The sequence below is a fragment of the Hyperolius riggenbachi genome, chromosome 5, assembly GCF_040937935.1.
Source record: "Hyperolius riggenbachi isolate aHypRig1 chromosome 5, aHypRig1.pri, whole genome shotgun sequence".
NCBI classification, from domain to species: domain Eukaryota; kingdom Metazoa; phylum Chordata; class Amphibia; order Anura; family Hyperoliidae; genus Hyperolius; species Hyperolius riggenbachi.
Genome location: NC_090650.1, coordinates 359177016 through 359201450, shown reverse-complemented (window position 1 = coordinate 359201450; position 24435 = coordinate 359177016). Strand labels below are relative to the sequence as shown.

The following is a 24435-nucleotide window of genomic DNA, read 5'->3' as shown; positions in this document are numbered from 1 at the left end:
GCGATACACACACACACAAAAAAAAAAAAAACAGCGACAGCTCGTCGCCAAAGGTCCCTCCCCCCGCCGGAAGCTCCGCTCACTGTGTGTGGGTTGCTGTCGCTAGTCCGCATACACACGGCGGACTAGCGACAGTTGCGGCGACAGCTGTTGCAGGCGATTGGCCAAGTCAATCGCCCGGCGACAGCTCTGAGTAGCGATGGTTCGGGGCACGCGCGTCATACACACGGGCGACCTGTCGCCACAACACATGCCACATGTGTATGAGCCATTAGACTGAGGGCATTGCAGTACTGAGAACACACATCTGGTCACTCACAGTGGCAGCTATTGATGTGTGTGATTGTCAGATAACTGTCTGCCCTTCTCCAAACCCCCTTCCAAATCCATACCAGTCTCATTCTAGGCATGGATGATTCCAGACATCCATATAACAGCTGCTTCCCTGTCCCGTCGTCCAGTCATCCATGGGCACGGGTGTTGACACTGAAAGGTTCACTGCTTCCTCCTGAATGAGATCAAGGGGGGATTCCCTCCCCCCTGTCCAGTCCAGCCACAGCTCAGCTCACGTTTTACACGGGCATCGCTGCAGGAAGCCACTTCCGTTGGAGCTGAAGTCGGCTTCCTGCTGTTGCCTAGCAACACAATGCCATAGCCGTGCCTGTTATCTCTCTGATGACAGCACGGCTGTTTGAGTCACACAAGCACACTAATTAGGAGGATGGCAACACTAGGGGACTCGGGCAATTGCAATGCAGTCATAAATGTGACAATCCGGAGCTTTCCCACTTCACTCCTCCCTGTGGCTTTTGCCCACTGCTGTGCCAAGTACTTCGGAAACTTGACCAGCCTAACGCCTGTGCTCTGCTTGGCTACGCTGAGGTCCAGCTCCTCATCAGCAGCCACAATCAGTCTCTCCTTTCCACCACTGTAGCAAGTACATTAGTGTTGTCCGGATCATGAACCATTCGGATCTTTGATCCGAATCTATTTTGTGAGTCGAATCATCCGAATGAGTGATTCGGATCGCAAAAGGGGCAGGGCCAGGAGCGACGCCCCCTCTCAGCGGGCAGCGGGGTCCTGGAAGCAGAGCTGAGATGGATCGCTCTGTTGGATGGGAGCCAGCCTTGCAGGGAGACAGGTAGATGAGAGAGAGGGGACATGGGTGCCACTGCCAGATATGTGTAGAGCACAGATACTGGCTATAACGTGCTGCTGATTATAGGCTGTCTGTTCCGTAGTTGTGCACAGTGAACACATTGGAAGCTTTTGGCTCAGCTCAGGACAGCTCAGTAACTTTGCAGGCACTGTAATTGCAGCGCAATATGATCCTCCTGCACTGCTCTAAACAGCTGCACTTTACTTCTGGGAATGCTTTGGGGAATGCTTTCTTTCACTGTGCGACGTTTGCATTCAAAGTACACAGATGAGCATATAGGTGACATACATGTAAAGCATATGATTGCAGCATGTGGGTATTGTGTGCAAGCAAACATTTCTGCTCTCTGCTCGTCCCTCCTCCCTTCTCTGTCCACTCCCTGCCCTCTGTCCATCTTCTCCCCTTCTCTGTGTGTCCACCCCCCTCCCCTTCTCCTGTCCACAGCAGGGAAAGACCTGTCCTGCTATTCATTTCACCCCTGAATGCTTCAGTAGTAAAATGATCCGAGATTCGGATCAAAGATCCGAACTTCCCATCTCTAAAGTACATGTGCACACAGGAAGTAACTCAAGCCAGTGCACACTTCAGTAAGGAACACAGGATGGGACACAATGCAGAAACAAATAGCGCTGGTGAATGCAGCAGGCAGTAGAGATGTGAAGTTCGGATCTTTTCAATGATCCGGATGATTCGAATCGGATCATTGAAAAGATCCGGATCTTTGATTCGAATCTCGGATCATTTTACTACGGAAGCATTTTGGGGGTGAAATGACTAGCAGGACAGGAGAAGGGGACACTCAGAGAAGGGGAGAAGATGGACAGAGGGCAGGGAGTGGACAGAGAAGGGAGGAGGGACGCGCAGAGAGCAGAAATGTTTGTTTGCAGACAATACCCACATGCTGCAATTATATGCTTTACATATATTTCATCTATATGTTCATCTGTATACTCTGAATGCAAACGTCACACAGTGAAAGAAAACATTCCCCAAAGCATTCCCAGAAGATAAGTGCAGCTGTTTAGAGCAGTGCAGGAGGATCATATTGCACAGCAATCACAGTGCCTGCAAAAGTTACTGAGCTGAGCCAAAAGCTTCCAAATTGTTCACAACTACGGAACAGACAGCCTATAATGAGCAGCACGCTATAGCCAGTATGTGTGCTCTACACATATCTGGCAGTGGCACCCATGTCCCCTCTCTCTCATCTACCTGTCCCTGGCTCCCCTCCAACAGAGCGATCCATCTCTGCTCTGCTTCCAGGACCCCCGCTGCCTGCTGAGGGGGCGTGTCGCTCCTGGCCCCACCCCTTTTGTAATCCAAATCACTCATTTTGATGATTCGACTCACAAAATAGATTCGGATCAAAGATCCAAATCGTTCATGATCCGGACAACACTAGCAGGCAGTCGGCCAGGAAGATCACACAGAACTGCGGCAGATGGGGATAGAACAGAGGAATGCGCCCCCTGGTGGCTGCGCTGAGGCCTCAGCCTTCCCAGCCTCTGCCTCGGCCCTGAGTACACATAGTACTCACATTATGTGTTATATATTAGTGAAGTGATGCACAGGCAGCAGAGGGCACCCCCACCACAACCAGACTGGACGGCTCCTTCCCTGAGGGAATCATTGTATCACATGTACTTAACTCCGAAGCTGCCAGCAACATTTCTAAAAAGCTACTGTCCAGTCTGTAGGATTTATCCCAGGAAACAGCGCTGCAGCATTCATTCCAGTCACCAGTGACCTCCTCCATCACACAGGAAGCATTCTGCAGCCAGCCAATAAAATACCACAGGAAGCACTATGCAGCCAGCCTGTGGAGCTCAGGAGGAGCATCTGTGCTTTTGCTAATCCTCCAGGGAAAATGTCACGTGATTCAGAGTAATTATACACGATCTTGATACTGGGTATGCGCGGCAGCTTTACCTTAGGGCAGCATGATCAGACAGACACAACACGGGGTCAGTAGGAAGCCGCATTACACATGGAGGAAGTGACAGGGCCAGGAGGAGGAGTTGCACGGAGCTGGCGGGAGCTTGATTTCTATACTACACATGAGGTATTTGCACTTGGTATTGATGGATGGGAGATTCCCAGAGCAGCGTGAGTAGTGATAGCAGCGCTGCAGCCAGTCAGTGATCTGTGTATTGTAAGGAGCGCTCTGCTGCTGCATATATATTCCGGAGACATCCTCGCTATACTCTGCCGTCACATTGTACGCAATGTTCTACACATTCCAACTTGGAATTTCCAAGGCAAGCTGTGCCTCAGCTCCCTGGTGGTGATACTGTCCCCATAACGTCGTTGTGCAGCTGTAGTGTCGTCATTCTCACCAGAGATGGGTTTCCTTGGTGTGTTTATACTTACCTGGGGCTTCCTCTAGCACAAAAAGTGCATGGGGTTCCTCTACAGCTGCTCTGTTCTCTTACAATCCCCCTTGGTATTGCGTGCGAGCCTTTTATAGCAGCGCAGAACTCTTCAAGACATGGAAACATGGCCAGGCCATGCATGAGCAGAAGCGCATGACTGGCCAGATTACTGAGAGGACAGCGAAGGACCCCACGCACCTCATGTGGCTGGCGAAAGCTCCAGGTAAGTATAAATACACTCAATTAGCCTGTCTCAGGTACACATTAAAGGGGTTCTGTGGGGGTTTCTGAGGAGGAAAGCTGCCACTTACCTGGGGCTTCTATGAGCCCCATGCAGCAGTAATGTCCCACGCCGTCCTGCTCCCATCCGCCGTTTCCCGCAGCCAACACTGGGCTATTATTCGTCTGTCACACAGACGAATAATGCGCGATACTGCGCCTCCGCTCGCGTCATCTGAGGCTTACTGCGTAGGCGCAGTACGTTTTCTTGTACTGCACTTGCGCAGTAAGCTTCCGACGACGCAGGCAGAAGCGAGCAGGTGCACGGCCACTGTAGCACAGCCGCAGTTGGATCCCATGCCGCGCTAGACCGGGGCTGGCGGCGGAGAACGGCAGATGGGAGGAGGACGGCGTGGGACATTACCGCTGCACGGAGCTGATAGAAGCCCAAGGTAAGTGTTTGTTTTTCTCCGCAGCACCCCCCCACAGAACTCCTTTAAGGTGCCTACTAATGATACAAACGTGATTGCACAATCTTACCAAATCTATGTAGTAGAATGCTAAACTGAGTGAATTTACTTAGAATTGATACTTTTGGAAGTCCAGCATATTACATAGAAATGGTAAGATTGTACAATCAAGATTGTATTATTAATGGGCACCTTTACATTGTACAGCTGCAGTGCCGACACTCAACCTTACATTGTACATCTGCAGTGCCACCACGCTTACCCTTACACCGTACAGCTGCGGTGCCAGTGCAACCACTCCTACCCTAACATTGTACAGCTGCAGTGCCACTACTCTTACTAGGGCTGCACGATTTTAGGGGAAAATCGAAATTGCGATTTTTCTCTCAGAAATTGCAATTTAGATTTTCCCCCGATTTTTTTTTTTTTTTTCTTTTTTTTTTTTTTTTTTTTTTTCTCCCCCAAATCCTGCATTTTGCACTTTGGGGCAGCGGGGGGGGGGGGGGGGGGGGGGGGTTGTGTTTGTTCACGGTCCGGAATGCCTGTCCGCACTGCCCGGTCCGCTGTCTGTAACTTGCTTCTGGCCCCGCTGTGCGCGGATTGGCCAGAAGCAGTGAATATGTATAAGTGTTAATGAGCGGGGGGGGCGGATCCACTCGAGAGCGGCCGGGCACATACAGCATTACTAATCACTGGCTAGCGATGGAATGATGGCAGCGGTAGACGGAGCTGTACAGAGCATACAGCTCCGCCTACCGCTGCTGTGATTCCATCGCTAGCCAGTGATTAGTAATGCTGTATGTGCCCGCCGCTCGCTCGAGTGGATTCGCCCGCCCCCGCTCATTAACACTTATACATATTCACTGCTTCTGGCCAATCCGCGCACAGCGGGGCCAGAAGCAAGTTACAAACAGCGGACCGAAAAACCGAAGGTACTGACGATCAGCAGATCGTCTTGCCACGAACCGCGGTTTCGGTTTTGAACCGAAAAACCGTGCAGCCCTAACTCTTACCCTAACATTGTACAGCTGCAGTGCCACCACTCTCACCCGGTCATTGTACAGCTGCAGTGCCACCACTCTCACCCGGTCATTATACAGCTGCAGTGCCAACACGCTCACCCTTACATTGTACAGCTGCAGTGCCACCACGCTCACCCTTACATTGTACAGCTGCAGTGCCACCACTCTCACCCTTACATTGTACAGCTGCAGTGCCAACACGCTCACCCTTACATTGTACAGCTGCAGTGCCACCACTCTCACCCTTACATTGTACAGCTGCAGTGCCACCACTCTCATCCTTACATTGTACATCTGCAGTGCCACCACTCTCACCCTTACGTTGCACAGCTGCAGTGCCAACACTCTCACCCTTATGTTGCACAGCTGCAGTGCCAACACTCTCACCCTTATGTTGCACAGCTGCAGTGCCAACACTTTCACCCTTACGTTGTACAGCTGCAGTGACAACACTCTCACCCTTACGTTGTAGAGCTGCAGTGCCAGTGCCGACACTCTCCCCCTTACATTGTGCGGCTGCAGTGCTGACACTCTCCCCCTTACATTGTGCGGCTGCATTGCTGACACTCTCCCCCTTACATTGTACAGCTGCAGTGCCAATGCCGATTCTTTCACCCTTACATTGTGCGGCTGCAGTGCAGACACTCTCCCCTTAAACTGTACAGCTGTAGTGCTGACACTCTCCCCCTTACATTGTACAGCTGTAGTGCTGACACTCTCCCCCTTACATTGTACAGCTGCAGTGCTGACACTCCCCCTTACGTTGTACAGCTGCAGTGCCACCACTCTCACACTTACATTGTACAGCTGCAGTGCCAACTCGCTTACCCTTACATTGTACAGCTGCAGTGCTGACACTCTCCCACTTACATTGTACAGCTGCAGTGCTGACACTCTCCCACTTACATTGTACAGCTGCAGTGCTGACACTCTCCCCCTTACATTGTACAGCTGCAGTGCTGACACTCTCCCCCTTACATTGTACAGCTGCAGTGCTAACACTCTCCCCCTTCCATTGTACAGCTGCAGTGCTGACACTCTCACCCTTACATTGCACAGCTGCAGTGCCAACACTTTCACCCTTACATTGCACAGCTGCAGTGCCAACACTTTCGCCCTTACGTTGTACAGCTGCAGTGACAACACTCTCACCCTTACAAGATGATTCAGTGGAAAGGGTACACCGCTACACTGCAGGCTGATGGAGACAGTGCTGGACCCTGGATTGCTCAGTCCAAACAAAGTAACAAGTAGAAAGGGAAGGTCCGCAACAGTAACACTGTTGCGGACCTTCCCTTTCTACTTGTTACTCTCACCCTTACGTTGTAGAGCTGCAGTGCCAGTGCCGACACTCTCACCCTTACATTGTGCGGCTGCAGTGCTGACACTCTCACCCTTACATTGTGCGGCTGCAGTGCTGACACTCTCCCCCTTACATTTGTACAGCTGCAGTGCCAATGCCGATTCTTTCACCCTTACATTGTGCGGCTGCAGTGCGGACACTCTCCCCCTTAAACTGTACAGCTGTAGTGCTGACACTCTCCCCCTTACATTGTACAGCTGCAGTGCTGACACTCTCCCCATTACGTTGTACAGCTACAGTGCCACCACTCTCACCCTTACGTTGCACAGCTGCAGTGCCACCACTCTCACCCTTACGTTGCACAGCTGCAGTGCCAACACTCTCACCCTTACGTTGCACAGCTGCAGTGCCAACACTCTCACCCTTACGTTGCACAGCTGCAGTGCCAACACTCTCACCCTTACGTTGCACAGCTGCAGTGCCAACACTCTCACCCTTACGTTGCACAGCTGCAGTGCCAACACTCTCACCCTTACGTTGCACAGCTGCAGTGCCAACACTCTCACCCTTACGTTGCACAGCTGCAGTGCCAACACTCTCACCCTTACGTTGCACAGCTGCTGTGCCAACACTCACCCTTACGTTGCACAGCTGCAGTGCCAACACTCTCACCCTTACGTTGCACAGCAGCAGTGCCAACACTCTCACCCTTACGTTGCACAGCAGCAGTGCCAACACTCTCACCCTTACGTTGCACAGCTGCAGTGCCAACACTCTCACCCTTACGTTGCACAGCTGCAGTGCCAACACTCTCACCCTTATGTTGCACAGCTGCAGTGCCAACACTTTCACCCTTATGTTGCACAGCTGCAGTGCCAACACTTTCACCCTTACATTGTACAGCTGCAGTGACAACACTCTCACCCTTACGTTGTAGAGCTGCAGTGCCAGTGCCGACACTCTCCCCCTTACATTGTGCGGCTGCAGTGCTGACACTCTCCCCCTTACATTGTGCGGCTGCAGTGCTGACACTCTCCCCCTTACATTGTACAGCTGCAGTGCCAATGCCGATTCTTTCACCCTTACATTGTGCGGCTGCAGTGCAGACACTCTCCCCTTAAACTGTACAGCTGTAGTGCTGACACTCTCCCCCTTACATTGTACAGCTGCAGTGCTGACACTCCCCCTTACGTTGTACAGCTGCAGTGCCACCACTCTCACACTTACATTGTACAGCTGCAGTGCCAACTCGCTCACCCTTACATTGTACAGCTGCAGTGCTGACACTCTCCCACTTACATTGTACAGCTGCAGTGCTGACACTCTCCCTCTTACATTGTACAGCTGCAGTGCTGACACTCTCCCCCTTACATTGTACAGCTGCAGTGCTAACACTCTCCCCCTTCCATTGTACAGCTGCAGTGCTGACACTCTCACCCTTACATTGTACAGCTGCAGTGCCAACGTTCTCTCCCAACGGCTCCTTGGTAGATTGGTGTAAATTGATTTTCAGTCAAATTGGATTGCACTTTTCTAACCACAACTATCCTGTTGGTGGCTCACACGGTCTTGCTTTTAAGAAGTCTACAAAGTGTCATCACTGACGCCTTGATGTGTGCAGCATTTGCCTGGTTTGGGAAAAGCCCTTGATTTACTTAGCGTTCCTCACCATTTGGGGCATCCTTGCAAAGTGCTTTCCCACAGCGTTTGGCCAGGTTGCCCAATAAGTATCATATATTCAGACTTACGCATTGTGGCTTGCAAACAAAATGTCTATCAGTATTTTGATATGCGACGCAGTTTAGTTATGTCTGTCACGGAACAGCTGTGAGAAACACAGGTGAATTTAGAGTATTCAGTCGATTTCCTGATCGCTCCCTGTCGGATCTGTGCAGTCGTGCAAGCGATCAGAAAACGACACTTTTGTGTTTTTTAATCCAGAGATCTGTTCCCCTGTGAGTAAAGCATTCCCCTCACCCCTCAGGAATGCCTTACCCCTCAGGAATGTCGCACGTGGCCAGATTCCCTGCAGGGACCAGCTCCTCCCCCCCCCCCCCCCCCACAGCCAGATGGCCCCATGAAAAGAACAAGGAAACTGGCTCTCCAGGGGGCCATGACAAAGCAGCCGGAGCGGCACCGACCAGGCAGATATGAAAACCTGTGGGATAGGGTTTCTTACCTATTAAATGGAGACCGTATATCGCACAGCTATAAAATTCATATAGTCTTATTCGTTAAAGTCTGCCCAACGTGCTGATAGGAAATTCATCGCCATAGCCCGTCCGGTTATTGCGGTATGAATCTTCTCAGGAATCTGACCCGCTGCCCTAGCCATGTCTGATGTCATATTAATCAGTATTTTCCGACAAGTATGAATCTGCTATCCCCCTAAATATGACATGTATCGTTCATGAGTTACGGCACTTTATAAGTTTAGCCCTAAAATTTCTCAGAGGGAATGAACTGTCATTGGGTGGCAACTCAGAGGGGGCCGGCATTGCCACACCCCCAAACCAGCTTCATCAAAAGCACATGGCCGGCAGGCTGGCCCTCAGTCCTCCAAATTCCACCTTCACGAGAGCACACTGCCAGCCAGGGGACCATGTGGTTGGCGGCTATCTTGTCTGAACTGAAACAAAGGACATTTTCCATTTTGCTTGGATTTTAAATTGAGCTGAAACAAAGGTCTTTACCAAGGAACTTTGATTCTTCCCACTAAAGGACATCTTTCCAGAAACGAAGTATTTTTTTCTCCCTTCCTTTATTTTCCTACTGTGTTATCTCATGTCTTAATAATTGTTGATTTTAATAATTGTCTGTATATATTAATTATATTGCCGTGAATAAAAGACTTTATCAAAGTCATTCACTGTTCCGCTACCCTGCTTTTCAGCCATACACAGAAACTGATCCCAGGTCTCTGGAGGGATGCTACTACTATTGTTGATATCTAGACAGAATAGAGTGTGTGTAACCGGTTTTATTCGCAGGACTAGTCAGTCAGTCGGGTCCACTGGCCCATACCAGTGGTGGTGGCAGTAATACCCTGAAATCGTGTGTAGGTTGTAATTACCGTACCTCACAGGCTCCCTTCTGGTCGGGCTGCTGCCCAAATTTCTGTCTATTTCTGCGCAAAGATCGCGACCAAAGCTTGCATGGTCTGTGTGCTGAAACCGATTGGAAGGCAATTTGCGGTCTGACCACTAGGGCTCCTGTGACAATGTCCAATAGAGAAACACCACACACAGCGCTGAAGATGGTGGTGGCAAGGTGGGCAGCAGTGAGTATTGTATGAGTTGGCTCTAAAAGTAAGTAGTAAATTAGGCTCACATTGTTTTTTGTTTTTTCCAGTGGTGTGTTTGTTAAAATTTTTATGCAAGCAGCATTAACACTTTCTATTGAGTCCCTCAGCTTTATAATACATGAGGATTTGTGTCCGACGAAGGCTTTTTATAAGCCGAAAGCTCACTGTTTACTCATCTCTAAGTTAGCCAATAAATGGTAGTATCCTGATTCAAAACTCCTTGTGTATTTTCAGGTAATATGTTGAAGTGAAACATGACCTCGATGGAACATTTTCCCTACCCCGAGGAAAAGCTCAAGGAACTGGGAGAGCTAATACTCTGCCGAGAGTCCCAACTTTCTGCACTGCTGGCTATCTTTGGAGAGGTGATTATTATTTAGCTGTGTGCTTATTTACATCTTAACCTGAGGTGAGAGGGATATGGAGGCTGTCATATTTATTTCGTTTTACACAATGCAAATTACCTGGCAGTCCTGCTGATCCTCTGCTTCTAAAGGCGCGTACACACTCTAGATTAAAGTCATATATAAGGACTGCCTCTGCCAATAGTACAGAAGACCACCGCCCAGCCAGCAATCCGCCAGGCCGTTCAACTCAGCTGAGTGATAGCCGATAGCTTTGATCTTGCTGATTGCCCGCTTGCTGCATGACGACATGTCTGTGCCGCTCTGTTGGTCCTCCTCTCCTCTCCTTCCCTCCCTGCATAGAAATAGATCACATTGGTGTCAATTCATAAAAGGCTGTGTGAAAAAAAATCTAGTAGGGAGAATACTGCATTTGGTATTTTAGACTTTTGTATGCTAATTCATAAAAAAATTCACAGGTGGGGAAGAAGTGCGGTAAATTACTGAAGCCCATTGACAAAAACCTTTGCAGTAACAGCAGAGCAGTCTTGAGTGTATCTTTGTTGTTACAGAGCACAGAATATGGAATCGCACACCACAAGTGAGGTGCTGGAACCAATATTGTTATCCACAAAAAATTCCAGAGGGTCCGCACACTCATCAATACCAAACGTGACACAACCATTCCAAAACATGACACAACCATTCCAAAATCCAACGAATCATTTCGGGGCCCCCGGGGTCCCCTTTGTCAAGGCAATTGTACAGAATGGTAACCCTTTGTCAAGGCAATTGTACAGAATTTGTCAAGGCAATTCTGTACAATTGCCTTGACAAAGGGTACCCCCCGGGGCCCCGAAACGATTCGTTGGATTTGGGAATGGTTGTGTCATGTTTTGAATAAAATAAGATTTGGTATTGAAGAGTGTGCGGACCCTCTGGAATTCTTTGTTGTTACAGGCTGTTCCGTGCAGTGAGGGCATTGCGAGGGATCACGACATACCTTTAGATGTACAGGTTTTGTTATACTGCCTCTGCTTGCTCTGAATATGTCTATTAGTCTTTCTTAACATTCTGTTTAATTGCCACAGCTTAGATTAACTTCGAAGAAACTTCACACACGCCATGCTTAGGTGATTTTTCCCCACTAACTTCCACATATCTTCAGACAGGTACCCAAGAGGTTAAACAGCCACACAGCCTATGGTATTCAGGGGATGCCTTGCTTGTTCCAATCTCACTCTGCTGCTGTTTCTATTGGCTCCCTGCTCCTGTCAGTCACAGCTCTCACTGCTTCTGCTTGTGAGTCCACGGCTCCCAGCACAATCTCCTCACACAGATACCGCACTCTTTTCACCAATTCAAGGCAGGTTTTACCGCTTGTTGTAGGCTTTATGAATTGACATTTACTGACGTGTTGAGGTATTTATCACAAAAGTCAGTAATTTACCTCACTGCTCGGTAATTTCAGCTTTTCAAGCGGTAACGGCTTTTATGAATTGACATTTTCTTAAGTGCTCGGTAAAGTCAGCTGTTTTCTGCATTACCGAATGCGGTAATACTTTATGAACCCCCTTGTCAGCCTGTAGGCTGACTACATGTTTGTCCAGGCCTTGGCCCAGCGATATCACTCGAGGGATCGGCTCCGTTCCCTGTTGGGCAGCATTAATCCAGTGTGGGTACCAGCCTTAATACATTAACCACTTCAGCCCTCAGTTGTGTTTCACTTTATGCATCCAAGCAATTTTAACCTCCCATTCATTCGCCTATAACTTTATCAATACTTATCACAATGAACTGTTCTATATCTTGTTTTTTCTGCCACCAACTAGGTTTTCTTTGGGTGGTACATTTTGCTAAGAGCTAATTTACTGTAAATGCATTTTAACAGGAAGAATAAGAAAAAAACTGAAAAAATTCATTATTTCTCAGTTTTCTCATGCCTCCATAATTAAAACCCACGTATGGTATTTGCCTAATACTCCCGGGTATTACACCGTTTAAATTATGTCCCTATTGTCAGGAACCGGCCCGCGGCACGCCTGCGTATACGGTTCCCGACTGCGGGTTTGACCTGATCAAGCGGGGAACAGCCTTATTTAAGCTAAAAACAAGGCTGGGACCCCTCAAACACTTCCCACTGCCACTACTAGCCGTTGCTAGACACGTTCACTCAGCTGTCGAGTGCTCAACACGCACTCCGCGTTTTCGTATTTGGGTCAGCTTTGCGCTTAGGCCGAATACGAGAACGCCACGCACACACACACAGTTGCAATCTTACGCTGTAATGAAGCAAAACCACTAACAGTCGTTCCGAACGATACTGTTAGACTTCCCACTCGGCTGTCGAGCGCAGAAGTGCCTCATACACACAATGCAATTACAATTTCATACGGTAGTGTTGCTCAAGCGTACAATTAGGCATGAACTTATACACAGCTACACTGTAGTCTCCTAGGCTATGAGTGTTAGTTTAGTACCGCAGAAGTCAAGCTTATTAAATAACGATTTAATATTCCATGAAAAATAGAACAATACAGAAAATAATATATACAAAAGATTACAAAAAAAACTAAGTAAAAATAGTTACAAGATAAAAGTTACAAAGATACACATGGATACTTGCGTAAAAATAAAATTGGGGATTAAAAACGTTACCAACTTGAAGGTCTCAACGTTGTCGGCAGGAGCATGCCGCTTGTTCGACCAGAAGTCGAGATCATCTCTAGCTATGCGCTATCTCCAAGAGAAGATACCGGTGGCTGTCCTGGGCCAGCTTAAATAGTCCGAAGTGTCCCCTGGGGCATTTAATGTCCAGCCCCCAGGAACTAATGCACTTTCCCCATTTGTGACATCACTGAACGCTTGTCATAATCTTGAGAACAACAGATATCCTGTTGACACTTACAGATTTCAAAGCAATTCCTTTTCCAGAGATCCAACATCCACTATAGTACCCACACCCAACAAAAGACTTCCTTAGCCCAATTTCCCCAGGTTACAATGTCTATACATCAAGAGATTGTTAAGTGAGGCTTTTCAACTCCAGGTGAAAACTTGATTAAGGCTTTTTCCTGTCTCCGTTTTTAAAGTCTGCAGAGATTTCCAACCCCCTTCCAATAGATGTAATTTACAGGGCATGTTTGCGTTTCTTCACCACAAGTTGACATGTGTTAGACTTTTCCTGACTAGGCTTGCTTTGTGTATTGAGACAATGGGCCGTCTCCTGAGTTCAAAAAGCCAGGCAGATAATCCCATTAGCAGAAACTCAAAGCACTTCATATGGTCAAGACAATACCCACTTCCTTGCCCCAAGCAATCAAAGGCAACAGCTCCCTCCATGGAACACAGGCAGAAAAATGAAAGAATATGTTCCTGTTATCCTTACATCATAAGCACCCCAATATATTCCTGACACCTATCACCTAATAGGTGATAAAATATGTCCCTAATATATGGCGACAAAATTTTATTTGGAAATGAAAGTGCATTTTTTCCGGGTTTTTGCATCCATCACTATTTACAAGCTAATAATAATAATAATAATAATAATAATAATAATAATAATAATAATAATAATAATAATAATAATAATAATAATAATAATAATAATAATAATAATAATAATTAATTTAAAAAAATAATATAAAAATACTACTTTTTACATGGGTATTTAAAAAGTTTAGGCACTTAGGTACTTTTTTTTAAATGTAGATGTAGTTTTACTATTTGACCACAAGACTGCAATGATGAGTTTGTTTACGTCACTCTAAGCGTAACATGTATGATTAGAGGGACGTAGGAGGCAGAAAGAGCAAGGCTTCCGAGAGAAGCCGTCACTTTTTCTGCTGGGGAAAGGATCAGTGATCGGACACCATGTCCCGATTCACTGATTCCATGGCTAACAAACCACGGGCCGGGAGCACGTGCATGCGCGGGATTGGCTGCGGGAGCGCACACGCGTCCTTTTGGACTTATATTATACGTCTGAAAGGCCAAAATAGTTAAGCATAGACCCTGAACAAGCATGCACATCAGGTGCTCTGACTCAAGTCTGACTGGATTAGCTGCATGCTTGTTTCAGGTGTGTGATTCAACCATTACTGCAACCAGAAAGATCAACAAGACTGCCAGGCAACTGGTATTGTTTAAAAGTAGTCAAACTTCTCCTCACTCATTTCTTCAGTCCCATAAACCTAAACTGTTTAACACCTTCAACTCTTAACTTCGCTCCCCGCCTCCTGATTGCTGGCAATCAATAGGCTGTATACTGCGTTTTTTACTCGATTGGAAGTGAAAATTGTTTGGGGTGTAGAAGGCCTGAAACACTTTGATGCATCTGGTCATTTGATCAAAACTTCAAGATAGAATCTTTAGTTGCTGAAGTCTCATTTTACACACATCCAAAAAACTTAACATTAGGGCACTGTGATAGTTATCAGGTGGAATACAAAGATCTGTGCTTGGATATGGGCTTTATGGGTGCTGGGTCAGGGGAGCAGCCATACAAGTGGCATTTTCTGAAGAGAAAATTAGATCAACAAAAAAAATATCTCCACACTCACAAAAGGTCAGATGGGTAATAGTCGGCGTCTGTCACACGCTGTGCTCCACCGAATAGCCAGACAAGGACATCTCTCAATAGAGAACCATGTGCACCAGCGTTCTGTAATGACAGTTTAATCAGTAATAATTGTACTTAATTGTTGTCTCATCACTCAATGACAGGATTAGGCAAGACTTCAAACTGTAAACTGACGTCTTTTTTTTTTTTACTCCTGTTATTTGGGAGGTGGGGCATCCATTATGTACTAGTATTGCTGAATAAACTCATTACAGTGCACACGGTTTTCTATTGAGAGATTTTTCTTAACAGTTGTCCATACTCCCATCAGACCTGGCTTACATTAAAGGGACCCTGAGCTGCACTTAAAATCGGAATTTAGACTTACCTGGGGTTTCCTCCAGCCCCCTGTAGCCCCGCAAGATCCCCCGGCATCTTCCTGGCCTCTTCTGTGGTCCCACTGTCTGGTCCGGTAATCCAGCAACTTCAAAGCAAGTTGCCAGTGCGCGCTCCGATCCGGCGCGCCTCCTGTGTATGATTACCATTTAGATAACTGCGCAGGAGGCTAACGGCGCCTGGTGTGATGACGTGACGGGAGCGCGCACAGGCAACTTGCTTGGAAGTCGCCGGATTACCGGACCAGACAGCGGGACCACGGAAGAGGCCAGGAAGATGCTGGGGGACCTTGTAGGCTACGGGGGGCTGTAGGAAGCCAATTTTAACTGGTTCCGACCAACGTAGTTTGAATCTACGTCCACCAGGTGGTGCTGCCACTCTGACTGCACGTATATTCAACATCCTGCTGAACGGCGCGATACCGCCGATCTCGCCGCTCTGAACCCGCCACAATTCACTCACTCACGACAGAGCTCTGTAAGCAGGTCAGGAGCTGCTTTTATTGGCTACTGACCGTGTGATCCTGGAGAACCAATCGCATTGGCTTCCATTGATAGACAGCGTCAGGAGCCAATGAAAGCGGCTCCTCACCAGCTGTCAGCACTCTGCCGTCATAGAGACGGAAGACAGAGGCACCTGCGGCAATGGGGCAGCATCGTGACCGCCGAGAGGCGCGTATGTGCGGCGATTCGTCTGGAAGCTGGGTTTTACCGTGCCAGCAGTCTCTGGTCCATAAGGGGGCAGAGACTGCTAGTACGGAAGTGGTTAAGTACAGCTCAGGGTCCCTTTAACCCCTTCGGGACCGGCTTGTGTCAGGCAGCCAGAACCCTGCTGGGCTGTGTCCCCCCCCCTCCTTACGCCAGCAGCCTCTGCTCACCTCCCAGGCTCCAGTGATGAGCAGCTATGGGCAAGTTCCAGGTCTCTGCTTGATGTCATCAAGCCGGGACTCCGCACTTAGCGTCAATACAGCTGGGATGCCGGCCAGAGCCGAGGGGAGCGCGGATCGTCGAGAGAACGGCAGGAAGGTGAGTGGATCCGCGATGGCTTCTGATCACTGAGGGGAGATGACAGCTTAATCTCCCCTCTTTGGTGCGCACAATCGCATCGGGACAGTTCGTTATCATGGACGTTGAATCTACTTCGAGTCAGGGCGGCAGCACCACTTGCTGGATGTAGATTCAAACATGTCAGCCCCCAAAAGGTTAAGCTCCACAGAGACAATATTCTGTCAACAAAAATAATCAGTTATGTAGTTACAAGGGATACTTTACAAGCGCACCAGGGGCGTAGCAATAGCCACAGCAGCCATAGCAGCTGCTATGGGGTCCCAGAGGATAGGGGGCCCAATTGGAACTGAATGTATTCACCATTAAAGAGAGTCTGAAGCGAGAATAAATCTCGCTTCAGAGCTCATATTCAGCAGGGGCAGTGTTCTCCCCAGGCTCTTTTAGCCGGGTGCTCCACCCGGCTAGATTTGGTGACCACCCGGCTGTCATCGGCTCACCTCCTCCTATGCTGTAAGCGGAGTTGCCCTGCATTTTCATCTCAACCCACCCGGCTACTTTTTCATGCCACCCGGCTACTATTTCATGCCACCCGGCTGGGAAAAAATTCTGGGGAGAACACTGCAGGGGCATGTGTGCCCCTGCTAAAACGCCGCTATCCCGCGGCTAAACGGGGATCCCTTACTTCCCAAATCCCCTCCGTGCAGCGGGAGATCACTTCCGCATTGAGGCATGACTAATGGCCGCAGCCCTGCCTCACGCACGTCTGTCAGAGCGTATCTCCGCCTCTCCCCAGCCCCTCTGTCTTCCTTCGCTGAGAGGGGCGGGGGAGAGGCGGCGATGCGCCGCTGATAAACGGCGCTGAGAGGCAGGGCTGCAGCCGTTAGCCCTGCCTCAACAGCAGCAAAATCTACGACCAAGTTGGTCGTAGATTTTGCAGGGGGGGATTTGGGGGGTAAGGGACCCCCGTTTAGCTGCGGGATAGCGGTGTTTTAGCAGGGGCACACATGCCCCTGCTGAATATAAGCACTGAAGCGAGATTTATTCTCGCTTCAGTGTCTCTTTAACTTCCTTGTGTTTCTCCACCCTCTGACTTTGTCTCACTGCCCATTAGGCCTGAACGATATATCGTTTTTGGATCGAAATCGCGATCCCGGAAATGCAGATTCCGGGATAGCCATGGCAACGATATTCACCCCCCCCCCCCCCTCTGCAGCCCATCCAGCGGTCCCCTCTGCTGCTCTGTGCAGCGGCGGTTTGCGGTGGCTCATTGCACACACTCGTTCTCTGAGTGGAGGCGGGACACTCTCCCACAACTTCCCACTGTGCAGCCAATCAGCGGAGCGAGCGGCAGGCCCCGCCCGCAGGCTCTCACACTCCTCCCAACATTAGCTGGGCGGGCGGCAGACTCTGCCCGCACGGCTGTCAATCGCTGAGTGCTACGAGAGTACGAGTGGCAGACTCCGCCCACCCCGGCCTGCAGTCTCTCACACGTCCCGGCGGCTCAATATTCCCTCCACATCATAAGCTGGTGAAGAATCCCCAGTAATATAAAGAACTTTTTGCCTTGTCCCAGGTATGCTTTGCTCAACTTCTACAGTGTGTCTTCAACTGTAATGTGTGATGCTGCTGGTAAGAACAGCAGAGACTCAGATTTGGGTATCATCATTAAGGCTGTTAGGTTGTGGTCTTGCCCCCTTTACTATAAAGTGCCAAACATTAGGCAAGATTGTAGCTTCATGTGTGTTAAACTGAAATATTGGAGCCGTAGGTCTCATTAAAATCTGTTGGATAGCACTATACTGTGCCAACACATTTTTTGTTTGTTTCTAAAGCATCTGAAAAAACCTCCCAACAGGTCTACACCCTATTAATGCACAGACTAACCAAAAACTCCAGAAATAATTCAAATGATCTGTCCAGCCATCTGTGTCAGTGGACACCAGAGATTAACTTTCACCAATTATTTATGGATGTCTGGTATGCTACTGACAATCACTTTTTTGTATGGAGTGATTTGTGTCACTTTTTTAAGTGGTATCAACTGAGCAGCAGGCTCTCACCTGGAAACTCCCTCCTCCCAGTGCTTTAACATCATTTGCTGGGCGGGCGGCAGACCCCACCCGCATGTATGTCAATCAAACTATGTAACAAGGCCAGCATACTCCGCCCACACTCCTGCATGTTTCTTATTAATACATACCTAATTGAAAGCAATTCTTGGCTTTAATTTTCATCACTGCATTTTAGATTAATAGCTATTTGTTTTGATACATTCACATAATGCAGTGACATTTACAAACATAATTTGATAGTATAATGTCATTTTTTCCTTTAACCTCCAGGACAGGTCCACCACGAGAACGACAGGCTCCTCCCAGGAACAGGAAACGTCCAGATAGAGCACTCTATAAAACTTTGTCCAACCCCTTGATCCCCAGTTGACGTTTCCTGTTCCAGGAACAAGGAGTGCTCTGGTCGCTCGCCGGTCCGTCAGACCAGGAGAGTTTGGGACTTGGTTGGCGGCTATGGGTGGACCTGCCTGGAGAGGTTTTGCGGTCCGGAGGGGGAAGAAATAGTGGAGTTACCTTCCCCATGGCTGTCCTGGCTGCCCGAGTTGCGGCGGATCCGGAGGACACGCGCGGCGTCCATGATTCCCCTTTGGCGGAGGCTAGTGGCGCGCCGGAAGTGACGCGAGGATCATGCGGGCCTCCGGAGGGAAGGCAGCTGATTGCCCTCAGTTGCGGAGTACGTATGACGTACTTCCGCCCTTACGTGACGTCACTTCCGGTCGTGTGGGTGAAGAGACGCCGGAAGCCCGCATGGTTTGCCAGTTTGTGTTCGGAACGGAGCGGGATGGACGCTAAGCAGGAACCAGGAAAGGGCCCGGAGCCTACTGAGCCGACAAAGCCAAGGAGGCGGTGCCCGCTCTGTGATGCAAAAATGGCCCATAACTACAATAAGCAGTTTTGTCAACCTTGTTTAATGAAGCTTATACAGGAGCAATCAGGGGGGTTGAAGGAAGAGTTAATGACAGCCGTAAAGAAGGAAATGGCAGACACTATTAAATCTCTAAAGGAGGCGTTTGCTTCTGCTATTCCCCCAGCAGCAGAGTCAGTAAACCCGGGTACAAGTACAGATATACCGGCCGCAGAAACACCTAATACAGAATCTCAGCCTGTAAAACACAAAAGTAAAAGTACAAAGAGAAATATGGTATCTTCCTCTGAAGAGGAAGACATGGAGGGGGAGGAGGAAGATAATGATGATGAGTCAGACTCCTCTGCTAAAAGTTGGGACAGCCAGTCTGAGGTTAAGAAAATCTCTAGATTTAGATTCCCAGCTGATGAGACAGAGCAGCTGATAATGGCAATTAACAAGACCTTAAACATTGAATCCAAAAAATCGGAGGAAATATCTATACATGATAGGTTATATCAAGGAATGGAACCAAAAGAATCATTAACCTTCCCTATACACAGATCCACAAAGAATACCATATTAAGCCAGTGGAAATACCCTGATAGAAAATTGTTCATGTCAAAGGGTTTTATGAAAAGATTTCCATTTACAGAGGAAGATGTCAAAACTTGGGATAGATGTCCCAGGTTAGATGCGGCATTTTCTCAGGTTAATAAAGACAACGAATTGGCCTTTGAAGATCTAGGCTATCTAAAAGATCCGCAGGATAAAAAGGTAGAATTCGCTCTTAAGAAAGCCTGGACAGCAGCAGGAGCAAATTTTAGACCTGCAGCTGCCACAACTTGTGTAGCAAGAGTTCTATCCCTATGGGTTAAGAAAGTAGAGGAGAAAGTTGAAAAAGGAGCCTCTAAGGAGGAGATTTTGGAATCATTAGAAGTGGTCTCTAAGGCCACTGATTATATAACTGATGCAGCAGCTGAGAATATCAGAGTAAATGCTAGAACCTCGGCATTAATTAACACAGCAAGGAGGAATCTGTGGATAAAGAATTGGGAAGGTAGTCAGGCCTCAAAAGCCAGAGTATGCAATATCTCCTTCAATGGAGAATTACTATTTGGAGAGCAGTTAGACCAAATATTAGAAAGAACTTCTGATAGAAAGAAGGGATTCCCAAAAAAGAAAAAGTTTATACAGAACAAAAGATTCTTTAGGCGAAATAGACAAGACAACAAGGATAAGCCTCAGCAGAGGAGAAGACCTTGGGCCATTAACAGAGAGGGGACGAAAAGGATTTTTTTTTTTTCGAAAACAGGAGGGACAAGAAAAGAAATGACGCCAGAGAAAAAGTTGGGGGGCGTCTGTCGGGATTCTATTCCCAATGGACAAAAATTTCCAAAAGCGATTTCATCCTCAATCTCATAAGTCAGGGGTACAAGATTCAGTTTCAATCCTTCCCTCCAAAGAGATTTATTTCCACGTCCCTTCCAAAAGAAAGAGAAAAAGCTAGCGTTAAAAAGCATAGTAAAATCAATGTTAGACGAAAACGTGGTCATTCCGGTTCCAGAAAATCAAATCTCGAGCATTCAGGGATTTTATTCGACGGTATTCTTAGTAAAAAAGCCGACGGGGAAATTCAGACTGATTCTAAACCTAAAGGCCCTGAACCCCTTCGTATCTTATCAGAGATTCAGGATGGAATCAATTTACTCTGTGCGAACCTTGTTAACCCAAAATTGTATAATGACAAATATAGATCTGAGGGACGCTTATTGGCACATTCCGATAAGGGAGTCATCTCAAAAGTTCCTCAGATTTGCGAAAAAAGAATGATTCAGCATTTTCAATTCAGGGTCCTACCTTTCGGGATATCATCGGCACCGAGGATATTCTCAAAGGTAATGGCGGAGGTGACAAAGTTTTTCCACATGGAAGGGATTCTTGTAATCCCGTACCTAGACGATCTCCTGGTAGTGGCAGAATCATATCAGAAATCAAAAGAAAATACAGAAAGGGTGTTAGAACAATTACAAACCCTCGGATGGATAGTAAACTGGGACAAATCAGTCCTTCAACCAACATCAAAGATCCAGTTTCTGGGAGTCATTATAGATTCAGAGACAGAGAGAATGTATTTGCCAGTCGAAAAGATAGGGAAGTTAAAAGTTATGATACAGTAATTCATAACAAAGCCAGTAATGACGATAAGACAAGTAATGAAAGTTTTGGGATTCCTGACATCAACAGCTCCAGCTATACAGTGGGCAATGATGCATACAAGACATTTACAAAATTGGATGCTAAAAGTTTGGAACAAGACACAGGACAATCTAGAGACACAGGTCATATGTCCACCAGATGTACTGAAGTCCTTGGAGTGGTGGTTATCGGAGAAGATACTCACCGAAGGCAGGATGTGGATCATACCAACAGGGAAGATTATCACGACCGATGCAAGTCTTATAGGTTGGGTGCACATCTGCAGGGAAGAATGTTACAGGGGCGGTGGCCAAAGTGTGTGAGGATGCAGTCATCCAATTACAGGGAGCTAGCAGCTATACAAAAAGCACTAGAACAGAGTGTACAGACACTGATGGGTCATCATGTTCAGGTCAGGTCAGACAACACCACAGCGGTAGCATATTTGAATCGGCAAGGGGGTACAAAGTCAGCGAAGCTGATGGAACTGGCCATGAACATATTAACAATAGCGGAAAATAATTTTCTATCATTATCAGCAATACATCTGAAGGGATCATTAAACACGATAGCAGACTTTCTGAGCAGACGAAAGATGTCAAATACAGAGATGGAAATATCAGACAAGATGTTCAGAAGATTGACCACACAGTGGGGTCGACCACGAGTAGATATGTTCGCAACCAAGCAAAACACAAAGTGCAGAAGATTCTACTCCCTGAATCCAAGCGAAGGAGCCGAAGCGGTAGATGCGCTAAGTCAGAACTGGATATTCGACAGGGGGTACGCATTTCCACCAATACAGCTAGTGCCACGAGTATTACACAAGTTATCAAGGACCAAGACAGTAGTAATTATGGTAGTCCCGGATTGGCCAGCAAGAAGTTGGTATCCACTACTACTAAAGATGAGGCTGGAGGGTCCAATAAGGATTCCGGACAAGGAAGTACTAGCTCAGGGGTCAAGAAGAACTGGAAGCTCTATTCCAAATCTAAGCCTGTCAGCCTGGCTTCTGAGAGGTCCCCTTTAAGGAAAAAAGGAGTATCAGAAAGGGTTATTAGTACTCTATTGGACTGTAGGAAGAAAGTTACAAGAAAAATTTACCTCAAATATTGGAAAACCTTTAATATGTGGCAGGAAGAGTCAGGGTTCAAGGGTGATTTAGTGCCAACCATTTTAGAGTTTCTACAGGACGGGGTTGAAAAGAATATTTCGTTAAGTACTTTAAAGGTACAGGTAGCAGCAAAATCTACCTTTATGGATGAGAGGTTAGCAAGGGACCCCCTTATCATCCAATTTTTTAAGTCAGTGGAGAGAAAGAAACCTATGTTAAAGAAAAAAGTTCCCAGTTGGGATTTATCCTTAGTTTTAAAGGGACTCCGAGCAGTGCAGAAACTATGGAAAGATGCATATCATTTTAAAGCGCTCTTTCTCCTCTTTCCAATGATATATAAACCACCACCCTACGTCTTTTAGTTTTCGCTATTTTCGCGATTGAAATTGCCGCGGCCGCGATTTCGATCGCGAAAATAGAGAAAACTAAAAGGTGTAGGGTAACGATTTAGGTGTCGTCAGAAAGAGGAGAAAGAGAGCTTTAAAATGATATCCATCAAGCCATAGTTATATTGTATTAGACAGGGCGACACTTTCCCCAGTGTCAGCAGCTCCATTTTGCTGAATGCAGCTGCTGACTTTGACAAAAAGTCGCCCTGTGTAATACAATATAACTATGGCTTGATGGATATCATTTTAAAGCTCTCTTTCTCCTCTTTCTGACGACACCTAAATCGTTGCCCTACGCCTTTTAGTTTTCTCTATTTTCGCGATCGAAATCGCAGCCGCGGCAATTTCAATCGCGAAAATAGCGAAAACTAAAAGGCGTAGGGCGGCGATTTATATATCATTGGAAAGAGGAGAAAGAGAGCTTTAAAATGATGTGCATCTTTCCATAGTTTCTGCACTGCTCGGAGTCCCTTTAAAGGTACTAAAGAAAGAACCCTTTGAGCCCATAGCAGATATTTCCTTCAGACTATTGACAATGAAGACGGTATTTCTTATAGCTATTACATCGGCTAGACGGGTGAGCGAATTAGAAGCCCTATGTTGTGATGAACCGTTTTGTATAATACTTAGAGATGAAGTGATACTGAAGACATGTGATGAATTTCTCCCGAAAGTTACTACAAAATTTCACAGATCCCAGGACATTGTATTACCATCATTTAAAGAGGAACCAACATTGGATGTAAGAAGATGCCTTATGTGTTATTTAGAGAGGGTAGCGGAATTTAGAAACTCTAAAGCTTTGCTAATTAACACGTCAGGAGCTACAAGAGGTAGTAAAATGTCAAAGAGATCTATAGCTAGATGGATAAAATTATGTATAGAGGAAGCCTATACGATTACAGGGAATACGGTAGTAGATACAATTAGAGCCCATTCAGCTAGGGCAGCTGCCACCTCATGGGCTTACAGAGCGGGTGCTACGCCAGAAGAGATCTGCAGAGCAGCCACGTGGTCAAGTTTAAGCACCTTCTCTAAACACTACAGAATAGACCTGATGTCTGCAAGACAGCAATCATTTGGAAGGAAAGTTCTGCAGGCAGTCAGCCCACCCTAAGGCTCCCTGCACATTGCAAATCCGTTTTCCGATTCCGTTTCCGATTCCGATTCCGTTTCCGATTTTCCTTGAATACATTCAACAGAAAAACGGATCAAAAAACGCAGCATGCAGTTAAGATTAAAAATCGGAATCGGAATCGGATGTAAAAACAGATTAAAAAGCGGAATCGGAATCTGAAATGCATGCAGTGTGCAAGAGGCCTTTATTGGTAAGATTCTTGCTCATCTTCTCGTGGTGGACCTGTCCTGGAGGTTAAAGGAAAAACCAATGTTAGTTACCTGGTAACATCCTTTTTAGTAACCTCCAGGACAGGTCCGTAACCCACCCGATATCAATTGTGTATATATATATATATATATATATATATATATATATATATATATATATATATATATATATATATATATATATATATATATATATATATATATATATATATATATATATATATATATATATATATATATATATATATATATATATATATATATATATATATATATATATGATGATGTGAGAGTATATGTATATGCAGTA

General features: G+C 46.9%; 1 protein-coding gene across 4 annotated transcripts in view; it reads left to right on the top strand.

The window, feature by feature from the left end:
* The first annotated feature begins 2949 nt into the window (after nt 1-2949).
* The window catches only part of ORC5 (origin recognition complex subunit 5), a 64050-nt gene continuing 42564 nt past the window's right edge, over nt 2950-24435 (top strand). The window contains exons 1-2 of one of the 4 annotated variants that reach the window (XM_068237487.1): nt 2950-3043; nt 10084-10214. In XM_068237487.1, coding sequence (XP_068093588.1) covers nt 10104-10214 — 111 coding nt within the window. In that variant the 5' untranslated portion in view covers nt 2950-3043; nt 10084-10103. The other 3 variants (XM_068237484.1, XM_068237486.1, XM_068237488.1) reach the window with 3 other exon arrangements.